Genomic DNA, 15973 nt, shown 5'->3' with positions numbered 1-15973 from the left:
TCTGAGTGTTTATATCATACTGTAGATTTCCCGTGTTTACCTTGGACTGTTTACTGATTCTCTGTTTGTTTGACGCCTGCCTGCTGAACCGTTGCCTGGACTTACTGACTACTCACTGCCTGTCTCGACCCCTGCCTGGTACTGTTCATGATTCTGCCTTTGTCTCCGATACCCTTGATGCTACCATTGATCTTCTGCCTGTTTGACCATGCTCAATAAAGAGCTAGCACATGGATCCGATTGTCTCTGGCTCTTGGTTACAGTTATGATGTTTTTATTTTAATAATTTAAAAAAAGTTTTTACTATTTACTCTGCATTTCCAACAGCTATATTTTTTACATTGTCTGTGAAATAAAAATGCACAATATTTACCAGCTAAAGGACAAGAACAATACTTCAGTCTCACCTGATATATACTCTTTTAAAAATAAAGGTGCTTAAAAGTTTTTTTTTTTTACAGCGATGCCTTAGAAGAACCATTTTTGGTTCCACAAAGAATCATTCAGTCATACATTCTTTAAAGAACCATTTCCTTCTTACCTTTTAATAACTTTCTTTTGCCACAAAGAACCTTTTGCAGTACCTTTTATTTTATAAGAGTGTAGCATGTTTTTCAATAAAATTGTAAAAACAGCATGCTCTTTTTTTTTGTTGCCATTGTACAGAAACACCAAAACCCAAAGTGAGCATTAAACCTGATCAACATGTATTCAGAGGAGAGACAGTCACACTCAGATGTGACATTGACGGTGGAGAAGTCACTATCTGGCAGTACAGCTGGTATAAAGATGGTTCAGACGGTGTTTTCAGTGAACTACAGGAACACACATTCAGTTCTGTTACTGAGTCTGACGCAGGTAAATACTTCTGCTATGGAGCAGAGAGAGGAGGATCACGCAGATCACAACAAAGTGATGCAGTTACACTGAGAGTAGTGGGTGAGTTTGATTATTTCTTCATGTAAACACACATATGTTATGACTCCTTATGACATACGTACATTTATTAATGAAATTTCTTAATTTCAGTGCTCAGAGCAGTTTTAAGTGTTTCTCCACAGAAGTGGTTGTCTGAAGGAGATCCAGTGACTCTGATCTGTGAGGTTAACAGTTCCTCTACAGGCTGGACATTCAGCTGGTACACTCAAACTACTTCATCAGGTGAGATATAGGGCCCTATCAGACACCCGGCACAATGCGGCACAAGACACATACAAGTCTGTTTACTAGTTTCAGTCTGACTGTTATAATTTTTCCATCCAGCACCATGTCGTTTAACTAGCAAAGGCATTTGCACTCATTTGTGCGCCCATGAGACCCATGACATGCTGGTCTAAAAAAGAGATGTGTTCAGGCACATTGGTGTCACGATGCAATTTTACGGAACTGAAAATAGACTACACCATAGACCAACTCAAACAGGGTCTAAAGTCAATGGTGCAGTATTTTTGGTTATTTAAAGAGTGCATTAGTAGAAAATGTGCATCCGGGCGGGTCCACAGCGCATGTTGACTTTGCTTATTACACACAGGGATGCAAAGCAGCACACATGCCAAATATTAGAAACTAAAGGATTACAGTGTAAAAGAATATTATTGTGTAGGCTACATAAATATAAAAATGTACTGATGAACAGTCACTGTGTGTATCAGAATTAGCCTACTTATTTCATAGATGATCTGTTTTGCTTTTTTACTTCACACATAAGAGGATTTCTTCATTTAGCATTTAGCTTTATCAACAACAAATTCCACCGTGTAAATAGTGATCTGCCATGGCATAAAGGGAATAGAAGATGAAACTCTGATTGGTTTATTGCATGTTACACCATAGCTCCTTAAGATGAAATCTAAAAATTATTTTACAGACATCAATGACTATTATAAGCTGCTCTCAGACAGCAGCAGAGGAGCTGGAGGAAACTACACTGTCAGTTCTGCTGCTCTAAAACACACAGGAGTTTATGTGTGTAGAGCAGAGAGAGGAAAACCAGCCTATAACACAACCTTCAGCAACACACAACCACTATGGGTCACTAGTAAGTTCAAATGTAATTTAAATGTAATTAAATACTGTATTCATGCTCAAATTTGAAACTTTAAAGCTGTTATTGTCTTCTCAGGTGTTTCTCCTCCAGTCTCTCTGATCATCAGTCCAAACAGAACTCAACACTTCACATCTGTCTCTCTCTCTCTGAGCTGTGAGGACCAGAGTAACTCTGATAGATGGAGAGTGAAAAGATACACAGACAACGAGCAACTGGAAGATTGTTCATCATCGGTTTGGGGATTACAAAAAGGATCTATATGTACAATCATCTCCAGCAGCACATCAGACACTGGAGTGTACTGGTGTCAGTCTGAATCTGGAGAAAACTACCAGCCTATTAATATCACTGTACACAGTGAGTCTTTGTTTGTTTCAGGAAGCTTACAATCGGAAAAGTGCATGAATCATTACATACAGTTAAATTAATTAGCGATCATTAAAATAACTAGTTAAAACTAAGTAAGCAACCAACAAAACTTTAGGGTGTTTTGGCGGCATGGAGAGGTTCTGACGAGAGTGCCCTGACAAGTTGCTAAAGTTAAATGAGGAGAAAGACTATAAACAGCGCAAACTGTGCTACAATAATATGTTAGCAGCATGTATGTAAATTATTGTGTTTATAAGAAAGCAACATTTATGTTTAAGATTGAGATTTACTTGCGAGTGCAGTTAAACAATTTATTACATTTCAACTTGTGAACTGGGAGCTTTCTGAGAGCTATGCCTTGTACCATGTGACCACCGTACCACCAGACAACTACAGGCTCTGTTTAGTTGTTGATAGCGTTGCAATACAAAATAATAGTTCTGAGTCTGAGGACTTGAACAGCTCTAATTAAAACGTTGCATGTTGTTATTTCGAAAATACATTAATTACGATATGTTGTGAACGCAGCATTAGCACTCGCACTAACGTTACTTTTATGTCTTGCAGTTACATATTATAAAATATTAAACACACATCCTAGCATTGTGAGATATTTAGACAATGGAATGACAGATTTTTTAACATGTTTCACTTAACTTTATTCATGTAGTCAGATGTATGTATTTATGATGACCCACGCAGCTATAAACACTCTTAACCACTGGCACTTTCTATGAAACCGGCCCTTTATGTAAAAACACAAAATGTATTAAACATGTGATTTTGTGAGAATACTGTTTTTTTATTTTACCATATATTTTTAGTATTTACAGTTCATGTTGTCTGTTTCTGTAGCTGGTGTGATTCTGGAGAGTCCTGTTCATCCTCTGACTGAAGGAGATTCTCTGACTCTACGCTGTTTATATCCATATATAAGCCAACCAGACCTCAGAGCTGACTTCTATAAAGAAGGATCACTCATCCAGAGTCAAACTACAGAGATGATCATCTCTAATGTCTCAAAGTCACATGAGGGTTTCTACTACTGCAAACACCCAGAGAGAGGAGAGTCACCCAAGAGCTGGATCTCAGTCAGAGGTCAGAGTCAATTAAACTCTTTTCTCTTTTTTTGTCCTGTTAATATCACTGTACATTGTGAGTCTGTTTCTGTATTAATTTCAATGGCAGTTTGCCTTCAAAGAATGGAGGAGGTTGGTTTGGGGTCTTTTTAACTACAGCCAGCAGGCAACAACTTAGTTATGACCAAGCAACAACTTACTGTAGAAACACACTGAAAATCATTTGGATCAGTGAGATCAGCAACATTTAAATTTGTAATTTTGTTAGAAAAAGTAATAATTGATTTTTGATTGTTTACTTGCTTCAATTAACTACATTACACTTTTACATTATACTTTTTACTATTCGCAATCAGCATGTTCCCTCTGTTTCTGTAGCTGGTGTGATTCTGGAGAGTCCTGTTCATCCTGTGACTGAAGGAGATTCTCTGACTCTACGCTGTTTATATCAACCTTCAACCCCACCAAACCTCAGAGCTGATTTCTATAAAGATGGATCACTCATCCAGAGTCAAACTACAGAGATGATCATCTCTAATGTCTCAAAGTCACATGAGGGTTTCTACTACTGCAAACACCCAGAGAGAGGAGAGTCACCCAAGAGCTGGATCTCAGTCAGAGGTGAAGCTGTAGATAAACAAAAAAAACATGAAATGTTCTTGTATCATTTACAGCAAATTTGTAAACGTGGAATGTATGATTCTTATCTTTAACAGCCTTTGACATTACCAATCCCATGGGAAGTGAAGTGATTGCAGGACTGACTGTGACATTTTTGTTCATTGTCCTCTTGGTCCTGCTGTGGCACTACAGAAACAACAAAGGTTCATCTTCTTTCATATTAAAATTCAGTGACATATTTGCAGAAACTATCTCTGCCTAAGCTGGTTACCTGGTCTTAACTAATCTTCCAGCATTGATATTAAGGTTAGTGGCTAGTGGCTAGTGGCTAGTGGGAGTGACTCTGGTACCCATTGGGGTGTTAATGTCAAGCCCTGGCTACATCCAAATCAGTTTGGTTTGGGTGGTAAGGCTTACAAGGTATTTGATCAGACATCCTGTGGTGAAGATTTAGATGTTCAGATCAATAACACTATGGTATTTTTCTTTCAATCTATGCATAAAGGAAATTAAAAGTCAGTTGTTGTTTTTTTTGCACTGCATTTTTCTGAGAATGTTTGCATGAACATTTTATGTTTAATTAGGTGGATGGTCTCCCTCTAGTGTCAGTCAACAGAAGAACAGCAGTCAGAAATCGGAGCTCAACCAGAGTGGAGGCACATACAAAACACTTCAGTCCGGTCAGTCTGACTTTTTACCCATGAAGCTTTACAATATGAGATTAAAGCCCAAGCCCACTACAGGTGGTCAACCATGCTCATATATATATAATTTGTTCTAAAAGTTCAATTATTTTTAGTAACTTTTTTAAAATAAGTGTCTTTTGCCTTTTATTTTTCATTGTAGAAAGTGTAAATGTACCTACTGAACTCACCTATGCTGAGTTTGAACTGAAGTCTATGAAGAACCAGAAAAAAAGCAAAAGATACAAAGGTAAGCCAATCATAAAAACAATCATAACAGAAATGTACATCAAAGACCTCTAGGGTACAATTTACATAATATTATTTGGCTTTTAATAAATTTTTTTCTACTCTTGGCATCTTCTAGGCAAAACCGACGAGAGTTCAGACATTATTTTTAGACTGTAGTTGGAAGAACAACAAGGTGAGAAAAACAACATTAAAAAATAAGTAAAGGAAAGGAACAGCAAATGAAAATGTACTAATGAAAAAGTATGCAAATATTTGATTATGTATTTTCAGGTGCTGTTACTGGATCTAGTGATTTGATATTTCAAGCTGAAGACGTGGAGATCTGTAATTAATAATTATTAATAATAATAATCAGTGATCTGTAATTCCTCTGTAATCTTTAAGATACTGAGCACAGCACTTCACCAGTACTTAATATTAGTCATGGAATCCGTATATATACAGGCCATCATCTGACATCTGACTTTGTCATCTTTTTACCAATAATAAAACATTTATTTGTATTTTTAAACTGAGATTTGCAATATTCTTTTTTTTTTTTAAATAAAAGTATGCAATGAATATGAAAATGTGTTTTTCTATTTGAATATATGTTTTTCTATGCTCAAAAATTTGTTCACAGCAATAAACGCAATAATTTGTCATTTTTTACATTTATAATTACGTCTTCACTATGTATGTACATCTTAATAATACTGAATAAAAATTATCAGTATTGTTGAAGTTCCAATCAACACAAAATGCAACATTCAGCCTGGAAGACGATGTGTCCTGCTGCAAAACTATAGAGACCTATAACTACAAAGCCTTTATAAAAAGGCATGTTGTTAAGGAGGGTTTCAAAAAAAATTCCACAGAAAATGCAGTTGTCATAGACGAAAAAAAAAATCTTCTGAATCAGGACTGCTCCAGCACCAAAGGTGCTAGCATCCACCTGCAGCTTAAATTGGAGGTTAAAGTAAAGCGGAATCAGTTCAGAGATATTTTTCTACTTCGAAAGCTCTTTCAAAAGAAATCTATGAAGCTTTGTTTGTTACAGGGTGTGGAGAAGTTCAGAATGGCCTCAAATTTAGCTTTCACTGGAGTAAGAAAAGCATATTCCAGTCTCTCGAAAACCATCTCCAAAGTTTTAATGTGGTTCTCCTATGACATAGTATAGACCACAATATCATCAAGACAGGCACAATCACAATTGGGCGCATCTCCAAGGACAACTTGCATCAGCCTCTGAAAGCTGAAAAGCAAGAACATTTGATTGTATTAAGTGTAGATGGGAGTCTTAATTACTCAAGCATGTTCTGAGGGCAGAAAGGAAAATGATTGGTTCAGATTCAATCAATGAAATTGAAGCAGAAGCGGGGTCAGGAAATTTCTCGCTTCGTGAGAGGCATTTGTTGCAAGGTGAGTGTATGTATTTTTATGAAAAAATGCATCTCTCTAATGTTTAATAAGATACGTAGTGGACAAAGATGCACAGAACAAATAATCATGGACTAAATATGATAGTATAGTGATATAGTAGTAATAACTGTAGTAAAACATGCTTTTTTCGGTGTGTGCACGCTGTCTGTAAAATCGTTAAGAGTGACAGAACTCGTTCAAACCTCTGTTACATTTAATCAGTTAGCGTTAGCATTAGCACTAGCGATGCTCTCAGGGTCAAGCTCAAATTTTAAATCAATACTGATGGCCATAGTGAAGCGTGGTAAAGCAAGAAAACCTATTTTGAAAAGAAGATGCATGCAACTGCATACTGGCCAAAATATGTAATGGAGGGCCACATGGTCCATGATCCATATCTAATATATTCCTGAATATATTGATTATGGTAATTGATAGAAATATATCATTGAAGTGATAACTGAACATTTTCATAATTTTTAGGCAGTGATCATTATAAGTTACTCTCAGACAGCAGCACAACCTTCAGCAACACACAACCACTATGGGTCACTGGTGAGTTCAAACACCAGGAAGAACCACATTGTTCTTGATCTTTTCAGAGGTTGATGTACAATTAAAACATACTCTAAGTATGTTTGTGAAGAATTGATTGTCTTCTCAGGTGTTTCTCCTCCAGTCTCTCTGATCATCAGTCCCAACAGAACTCAACACTTCACATCGGTCTCTCTCTCTCTGAGCTGTGAGGACCAGAGTAACTCTGATAGATGGACAGTGAGAAGATACACAGATAGTGGACATCTAGAAGATTGTTCATCATCAGTGTGGGGATCACAGACAGGATCTTCATGTACAATCAGATCCACTATCATATCAGACACTGGAGTGTACTGGTGTCAGTCTGAATCTGGAGAGAACAGTCATCCTGTTAATATCACTGTACTCTGTGAGTCTCTTTCAATATTCATTTCAGTGGCAGTTTGCAATCAATGCATGAAATGGTTTGATTAAACAAAAGCTAGTAATATAAAATTTTATCTGTGCTACTAGTCTAATTATTAGAAATAATTATCAATCAATAACAAAAAAAAAAGGGTTCCTTGTGTTTCTTTCCTTCAGTGTCTCATTCAGGATCTCAGATCTCTGTCCTTCACACACTCAGTTCTGGTAGTTTGTTCATATCTGCTAGTGACAGTCGTGCTGAACTTCAAATGCTGCATGTAATGGTTGTTAGATTCTACATGAACCAGAATCCTTGGATTTTGAGTGAGACAAAAATTCAACAAGAAAACATTTGGGGCAGAAATTTTACCTGGCAGGAATTGTTTGGCATTTCATATATTTTCTTCTTTATAGTTGTAAAAATAGTGCATCTATGATTATGTATCCTGCTTCACAACCACAGGACCACAAGTTGTATTCAGCGTTATATTTTTTAGTGCATTCTTTAATCATGACTCTTAATGCTTCAATGCTCTGTAGATTTTTCAGATTTTCAAATGGTTATATTTACTTTTATAAAGTATTTTTTATTTTATTTTTATTGTCGGAAGCCGCGACAAAGGAGTTGGATAACGTTAAAAAAAATATATTATTTAAATAAGGAAAAATTAGGATAGGACAAAACAAAACAAAACAACAGAGTAGGATGACGAGCCGCTCGCAACTGAAGGGAGCTGTTTAAATCTGCCGGAAGAAGCTCTAACACAGGTGCAACACTTCAGTTAATAATGACGTCACATCCTGCAAAACAAAAGAAATACATACAATCAGCCAAAAGTATGAACCATACTGGGTTCATAACACCCTCCCCCATAAAATAAAAAAAGAGAGTGTCCAATTAAGAAACCCACCTAGCTCTTGCCCAATAACTCCCACTCATTGGAGAAAACCCACCGCTTTGTTGTACTCCCGTAGGCCCTCAGCAACTACGGGCACTGTAGAAGCAATTTGTAGAAGCGAGTCAATCATTGATTTGGGCACCTCAGAGAGTGTAAATAAGTGAGTGGGTTGTGGTCGGTATACACAACCAACGGCTCAGACACGGAACCAACATACACCTCATAATTTTGCAGAGCCCAAATTAAAGCTAATGCCGCCGCCTCCACCACAGAATAATTTATCTGATACGAGGAAAACTTCTTAGAAAAATAACTAACTGGGCGGTATCATCAGCCTGTAACAATTTGAAATTTCTTGAGCTCTCTGGGTCAAAAGGAACCTGCCAGTAACCTATGAGCAAATCAAATTTACTAACAAAAGGTTGCCGACCCAACTTGGTCAACACAATCCTCAATGCGAGGAAGAGGAAAAGAGTCTGGTTTGGCCACTTTATTTGTTTTCCGATAATCAGTGCAAAAACGATACGTTCCATCAGACTTACTTACAAGTAAGCAGGGAGAGGCCATGTTGTTATCCAGCATATACTTAACTTCACCTTTAAGATGAAGAAGTTACTTTGGGGAGACCCAATAGAAATGTTGCCGGATGGGCAAACGTCAATATCGTGCTCCAACCAGTGCATACGTGAAGGCACATCACCAAATAGAGAGACATAACTCTTCAAGTCAGCACTCTGGCAAATGGACCAACATTTTATGCAAATTATGCAAAGTCTCTGAGAAAGAGACTTTAAAGACTCCAAGTTTAAGAGTGAATTTTTAAGACGACCCAACAATACTGCATCTTCTGGAAACAAAAATCAATTTCCTCCTCCAGCAGAACAGATGAAGCACTTTCAACTAATAATATAGGTTGGACCACAGTCTTGGCCTCCCAAGACTTTGTGACAACGGCCATAATAGGGCTTCAACAAGTTAATGTGGCACAACTGTGTGGACTTCCTTCTATCTGGGGAAGCAATAAGAGGTGTACTCTCAGTCCAGTTATCATGAAGTACAGACAGGGGACCCCGAACAGTATGTCCAAACACCAAGTCATTGGGACTAAAACCAGTACTTTCTTGACATACCTCCCATTCAAATGGTAAACTGATAGCTGGAATCGGAAAGAAAGGGGCAGGTTTAATCATCTGATTTGGCTTGCCTGTTAATTGACAAGTATGACATGTCTTGATATACTTGGACACATCTTTTTTTAGTTTTGGCCAAAAAACAATGACGAAGAATTCTGTCATAGGTCTTTTTAACCCCTAGGTGACCTGCAAGTTCATCATGAGAAACTTTCAACACAAGTGATCGATACTTCTCTGGCACTACCACTTGTATAACAGCGTCTCCTGCAAAGTCAGTACCATGTGGTACCCACTTCCTCAAAACTACTTTTAAACGTCAGAACATAATCATCAGCTAATTCCGCAGCTTTCTGCTCATTTATATATGTCGCAATACGAGCAGGAACAGAGTTTTTAAACCGTTCAAGCACAATCAAGTTAGTTAAGTCTTCAAATGCGGTTATTTCAGATGCCATGCACCAGCGGTTAAAAGCAACGGTGAGCTCCCTAGCAAACTCCACACGAGCCTCATTAACTCCTCTGGACATCGTTCTAAATTTCTGTCGATACGCTTCCGGTACTAACTCGTACGCTTTTAAAATAGCATCATAGTCTTCACAGTCCAAGAGTGACAGCGCAGAATAGACTTCCTGAGCTTTGCCGGTCAGCACGCATTGTAAAAGCAGCGTACACTCTTTACTAGGCCAAAGTCTAGCCTCTGCTATCCGTTCAAACAATATAAAGAACGTATCAGGATCTCGTTCATTAAATTTAGGAACTAAACGCAAATTACCAGCAGTATCAAATTTGAGAAGTACCATGAAAAGAGTCCACTATTAAATCCACCTTCCCTTATTATGTGTAAACGATATTTCTGTAGCTCAATATTGGTTTGTTCATTTCTTGTCTTTTCACGCTCCACTTCCAATTTCACACGCTCTTGTTTAATCTGTAACATCAGTAATCTTTCCTGTTGCTCAAAAGTTAAAGTGTTAGTCCGACTTTTATTTTGATCAGCAGCAGCCAACGTTTCCATCAATATACGCCGTTCTATCAGCTTCGTTTTAAGAGTTTCTCTAACCGTACTGTCCTTTACTCTCCGGTCTGCAATTTCAATTGAATAATGATCCGCAATTTTTAATCATTGAGAGCTAACAAAATCATAGACTATATCAGACATTTTTGCCTGTTACAAAAAAATAAAACGTGTGTTTTACAAATCTCAGCACGGGGAATAAGTAGTTCCCTTTCCATATCTTATGAGAAAACTCCCTAACTAACTCGCCCCTAATCTTCATGTGGTTACTGGTGAGGGGTATTTAGGCACCAACTCCCCGCTGGAACAAGAGAAGCAACCAGCACGATGGCGACTCACTCGTACCCGGATGTGCCCCCGAGACAACAGCTCTAGGATTTGTAAAAATCACTTCCCCCGTTTCCGTATAGAGAAAGCCCAATCGCGGAAATCATCAATTAACCGCCTCTTGTCTTAAAATACGCAAAATCCAACGTGTAACTCACTCAAAATGATGTTTAAAACACCTCAAACAACAGCGCTACACAATCACGTTCCGATTTTACTTTCGGTTAGTAAACATTACCGAAAGAAAACCAACAAAGCGCTTTCCAATTACATCAACCGGATCTTCAAAATTTAAAGGAAGAGCCCCCATTTGTCACGACTCGCAAGCCGCGACAAAGAAGGAGTCAACACGTTGGATAACGTTCAAAAAGAAATATTTAAATAAGGAAAAATTAGGATAAGACAAAACAAAACAGAGTAGGATGACGAGCCGCTCGCAACTGAAGGGAGCTGTTTAAATCTGCCGGAAGAAGCTCTAACGCTTCAGCTAATAATGACGTCACATCCTGCAAAACAAAAGAAATACATACAACCAGCCAAAATTATGAACCATACTAGGTTCATAACAGTGTGTGTGTGTGTGTGTGTGTGTGTGTGTGTGTGTGTGTGTGTGTGTGTGTGTGTGTGTGTGTGTGTGTGTGTGTGTATACATATATAACCATAGCATCCACTACACGCCGGTCCATGGACTGGAAAATTCTAGCCTGGTTGTTCATTGGATATTGTTGAATTGTTATTCATGTTCAATTAAACCAGTCGACATATTCAATATATTGAGGTTGTATATTTGATATGGATCATGGACCATGTGTCCCTCCATTACATACATTTGGTCAGTGTGCAGTTACTTGAATCTTTTCAATCACACTTCAGTATGGCCATCAATATTGATTTAAAGTGTGAGCTGTTTGGTCAGATTTGTGTTTTTCATGTTTGTGCACAGAACAGATAATCTGGCTACAGCAGTGGTTCCCAACCTTTTTTAACTCACAGCCCACACAACCAAACACATATGTTTCCGCGGCCCACTGCAAAAAAATTTAAATGAACCTGTTATTTGTGTCGGGTTAGTAACTGAGTACTCAGAAGCATGACTTTTAACTGTCTTTATTGAATAAACGGGTAAACGCATAGTAACAGTTTATTATTATTTTTTGTTATTTAATTAATTATGATATTTAATTATTACTACACATTTTTACGTACATTAGCAATATTATTATTTCTATTGATAATAACTGGCGGCCCCCCCTGCAATACCGTTGCGGCCCACTGGGGGGCCGCGGCCCACAGGTCGAAAACCACTGGGCTACAGCATAGTATATATGGCCACTGAAGAATGGCTGTGTAGCTTGTTGCTACAATAAATAGTGTTTTTGTATGAAATCTGTCCTAGTAATATATTATACACCCTCACTGCTGGTAAAACTGTCCAAAAAAACTAACAAACTCAAACTGAGGAGAATGTGCAATTAAGCATGCAAGGAAGTCCATGCCAGAATCTGTAGATATAACACTTGATTAATATATTAATTAATAATAGCTCCATAGGACAATGTGCAATTTTGTGTTTTAACCACAGCTGGTCACAGATGCTAAAGAATGCGGCCAGATGCAGCTTTAACTAATACATATGACTTAAGTATAACAAGCTAATGAAGACCACGTGAAGCACATTATATTGTACCTGATGCAGTAGTTTGAGTAAACCAGCTGAATGTCCAGCCTGTAGATGAACCTTTAACCTCACAGATCAGAGTCACTGGATCTCCTTCAGTCAACCACTTCTGAGGAGAAACACGTAAAACTGTCTGGGCTTTATCTGAAATAGAGAAATCACTCATTAATAACATGTTAAACTTCTGTGTGTTTAAATGAAGAGATGATAACTCACCTGATACTGTCAGTGTCACTTCATCACTGATGATTGATGTTCGTGATCCTTCTCTCTCTGCTCCATAACAGGAGTATTTACCCTCATCAGACTCAGTAACAGACCTGAATGTGTGTTCCTGTCCTTCACTGAAAACACTGACTGAACCGTCTTTATACCAGCTGTACTTCCAGATAGTGACTCCTTCAGCATCAATGTCACATCTGAGAGTGACTGTCTCTCTTCTGAATACATGTTGATCAGGTTTAATGCTCACTTTGGGTTTTGAACTTTCTGTAAAATGACAACAATTCACAATTAAAATAATGTGATGTATTTAACAATAAAGTTACTGTGTTGAACTGAAGTGTTGTTTTTTACAACTGCTATAGTCACTTGTTCAGTGTCTTATCAAAACAAAAATACTTGCCATATATTGTCAGTGTTACTGGTTCACTGTAATGTGTGTAACGTTCATAATTCTGTGGCAGCACAGTCAGAGTTGGTGTGGGAATATCTGTCAATATAAGGTGAATGTTATAAGCAGATTTCATCCTCTCATTAGTGAATAATTAGTGCATTTTAATTTCGAAGAAAATGGAAGAAATATAGCAGCTAGCAGCAATTATGGAGCTGAACAATGCCAAAGTTCACTCGAGACAATGCAAAGAGTTAAGGACCACAGAGGTGTAAGTTTAAGTCAGGCTTCAAATCAACAATCTTTAGATTAATAACTCAAAGCTTAACACACGTTACACCAGCAGTCACAGATCAGTCACTGAACATATTATAAAAGATACAGCAGTATAGTTGTAAAGTTCATTTCTAAAGTAAAGTGATTTCTGACCAACATGTGGTGCTGTCAAAATAATCAAGTCTACACATGCCTAGAACGTAAAGTATTCAGTGATGGAGACTAACCAATACTGTCATGAAGAAAAAACAATTTTTTTTTTTTTTTTTTTTTTTTTTTGTGAGGGAGGTGTAGGTCATAGTTTAGATATCAAAGTATAACAGTGTAACTTCACCATCACAGCATTAGACACAAAACACATTGTACCAGAGGCCTGCTGGCATTATAAACAGCTTCATGTATTTTAAAGGTTCTGTATTAAAGTGTGTAGCTCACTTTTAGTGATGTGACTCCATTTGCATTTCATGTTTACAATGAGAGAGAGAGAGAGAGAGAGAGAGAGAGAGAGAGAGAGAGAGAGAGAGAGAGAGAGAGAGAGAGAGAGAGAGAGAGGAGAGAGAGAGAGAGGAGAGAGAGAAGGAGAGAGAGAGAGAGAGAGAGAGAGAGAGAGAGAGAGAGAGAGAGAGAGAGAGAGAGAGAGAGAGAGAGAGAGAGAGAGAGAGAGAGAGAGAGAGAGAGAGAGAGAGAGAGAGAGAGAGAGAGAGAGAGAGAGAGAGAGAGAGAGAGAGAGAGAGAGGAGAGAGAGAGAGAGAGAGAGAGAGAGAGAGAGAGAGAGAGAGAGAGAGAGAGAGAGAGAGAGAGAGAGAGAGAGAGAGAGAGAGAGAGAGAGAGAGAGAGAGAGAGAGAGAGAGAGAGAGAGAGAGAGAGAGAGAGAGAGAGAGAGAGAGAGAGAGAGAGAGAGAGAGAGAGAGAGAGAGAGAGAGGAGAGAAGGAGAGAGAAGGAGAGAGAGAGAGAGAGAGGAGAGAGAAGGAGAGAGAGAGAGGTTGGAGCATAAACACAAATAAAAACTAAAACAGAGGTTTCAAATAGAGCTCGAACCTTTAAAAGTCTTCCTTTTATCACTTCATCAACATCATAAGAAATAGGAGCAAAGTTCTTTGAAAATAAAACTGCGACACCTCCACTGAGGGAGGTGTTGTGACTTAAAACAGTAAAACCATCCCATTCTTTAGCCCAGTCAACAGCATTATTTTCATCACTGTGTGTTTCTTGTAGTAAAACAACATCAATTCTTTTCTGGGTGAGAACTTCATATAATGCAGCTCTTTTTCTGATGTCTCGTGCACCATTAACATTCAATGATGCTACAGAGACTTCACCCATCAGAAATAAAAGATTAAAAAAGAAAAACCAACCCATGAAACCGATACCAGTTCAACTCTTCTCTTCACTTTCTTTACATAACTCAACATTTATCTTATTCACCAGTTTCTTTAATCTATAAACTTCCTTATTAGTAAAGCAGCCTTCAGAAATTAAACATTTTGACTTCTCCACAAACTGTTTTAGATCTGGGAAATATTCATTCACTTTCACTCCTCTTCTATTTTTAGTTGATTTAAGAAAATGTTTAATATCATCTACTTCATAACAACGAGTATCACAGTCAAACTGTGATAAAGAAACCGAAGATGAATCAGATTCATCGTCACTGTCTGTATCTTCAAGAATTTCAACAGCAGCTTTCTTTGAGTTTTTACTTTCTCCAGTGTCATCATTCTTCCTTCTTTTAACCGGGACTTTAAACACTGTTTGTTCAACCTCCATATCAATGCCATCGTCCTCACAAACATTCGACATTATTGAAAAATTGTCACTTACATTCTCTCCCTCTTGCTTTTCGGTACCGATAGTCTCCGTATTTTGATCTGTAACAGATAACGCGGGCTGCTCCACAGCGCTCGAATCAGGCCTCGATGAGTTCGCCGAATCCTCCGCGACTGTCTCCGGTTCACCCCGCACCTCCGGAGGCCGATCGCCCGCGAACGAACACGGCACGCCCCGGTCCTCCGCGGGCCTGTCCTCCACAGGCCGGTCCTCCGCGACAGGCGCGTTACTCTCATCCGAACTCCTCTTTTCGGGACAGTCGCGGACGAAATGGCCAACACCACCACAACGGAAACATTTAAATTTACCGGTCGTAGCAAAAACAGTGTAATCAAAATCATCGACACGAAACTTAAGAGTGAGATCTAAATCATTATCATCATTAAGAATCATGTAGACAAAACGTCTGAAAGACACAACATGTTTTAATAACGGAGATACGGAACCCATCGAGATCTTCTTTATCTGTGACACTATTTTACCATAACGAGCGAGAGATTTAATTAATATTTCATCACTAATGAATGGAGGAACATTAGAAAGCGTCACTTTTTTAGATGGCATTGATAAAGGAAGAACTGAAATAAATAAACTATCAACAGTGATTCCGTTTTCCACAACTTCATTTGCTTTGTCAACAGTTTTCAGAAACACAACAGTTGCGTTATTCATCTTAGAAGCTGAAACAATATTATCATAACCAACAACCTCACCGATAGACAAACAAACATCTTCAACACTCACCGCGGACGCCACTTTCACAGCGTGACGCCGCGTGAGGGAACTGAAGGCCGGTACACCCGGGAGCGT

The 15973-nt window shown here is 38.3% G+C and overlaps 2 protein-coding genes across 8 annotated transcripts in view; one reads left to right on the top strand and one right to left on the bottom strand.

Moving 5' to 3' along the window:
* The window catches only part of LOC122341427 (Fc receptor-like protein 5), a 29000-nt gene extending 23388 nt beyond the window's left edge, over window positions 1–5612 (top strand). For 4 of the 7 annotated variants that reach the window (XM_043234781.1, XM_043234783.1, XM_043234778.1 and 1 more), the window contains 11 exons: window positions 667–939; window positions 1030–1161; window positions 1868–2038; window positions 2123–2404; window positions 3272–3514; window positions 3874–4116; window positions 4212–4319; window positions 4701–4796; window positions 4963–5049; window positions 5167–5223; window positions 5322–5612. In XM_043234781.1, coding sequence (XP_043090716.1) covers window positions 667–939; window positions 1030–1161; window positions 1868–2038; window positions 2123–2404; window positions 3272–3514; window positions 3874–4116; window positions 4212–4319; window positions 4701–4796; window positions 4963–5049; window positions 5167–5207 — 1676 coding nt within the window. In that variant the 3' untranslated portion in view covers window positions 5208–5223; window positions 5322–5612. The remainder of the gene's footprint in view (window positions 1–666; window positions 940–1029; window positions 1162–1867; window positions 2039–2122; window positions 2405–3271; window positions 3515–3873; window positions 4117–4211; window positions 4320–4700; window positions 4797–4962; window positions 5050–5166; window positions 5224–5321) is intronic. The other 3 variants (XM_043234780.1, XM_043234779.1, XM_043234784.1) reach the window with 3 other exon arrangements.
* Window positions 5613–11251: 5639 nt separating this feature from the next.
* LOC122333921 (sialoadhesin-like) overlaps window positions 11252–15973 on the bottom strand; it is a 10528-nt gene continuing 5806 nt past the window's right edge. Inside the window, exons 4-7 of the mRNA XM_043231787.1 lie at window positions 13072–13158; window positions 12663–12935; window positions 12456–12590; window positions 11252–11274 (exon numbers count right to left, since the gene is read on the bottom strand). Coding sequence (XP_043087722.1) covers window positions 11252–11274; window positions 12456–12590; window positions 12663–12935; window positions 13072–13158 — 518 coding nt within the window. The remainder of the gene's footprint in view (window positions 11275–12455; window positions 12591–12662; window positions 12936–13071; window positions 13159–15973) is intronic.

The sequence above is a fragment of the Puntigrus tetrazona genome, chromosome 3, assembly GCF_018831695.1.
Source record: "Puntigrus tetrazona isolate hp1 chromosome 3, ASM1883169v1, whole genome shotgun sequence".
Classification (NCBI taxonomy): Eukaryota; Metazoa; Chordata; class Actinopteri; order Cypriniformes; family Cyprinidae; genus Puntigrus; species Puntigrus tetrazona.
This window is presented reverse-complemented; position numbering and strand designations above follow the sequence as displayed.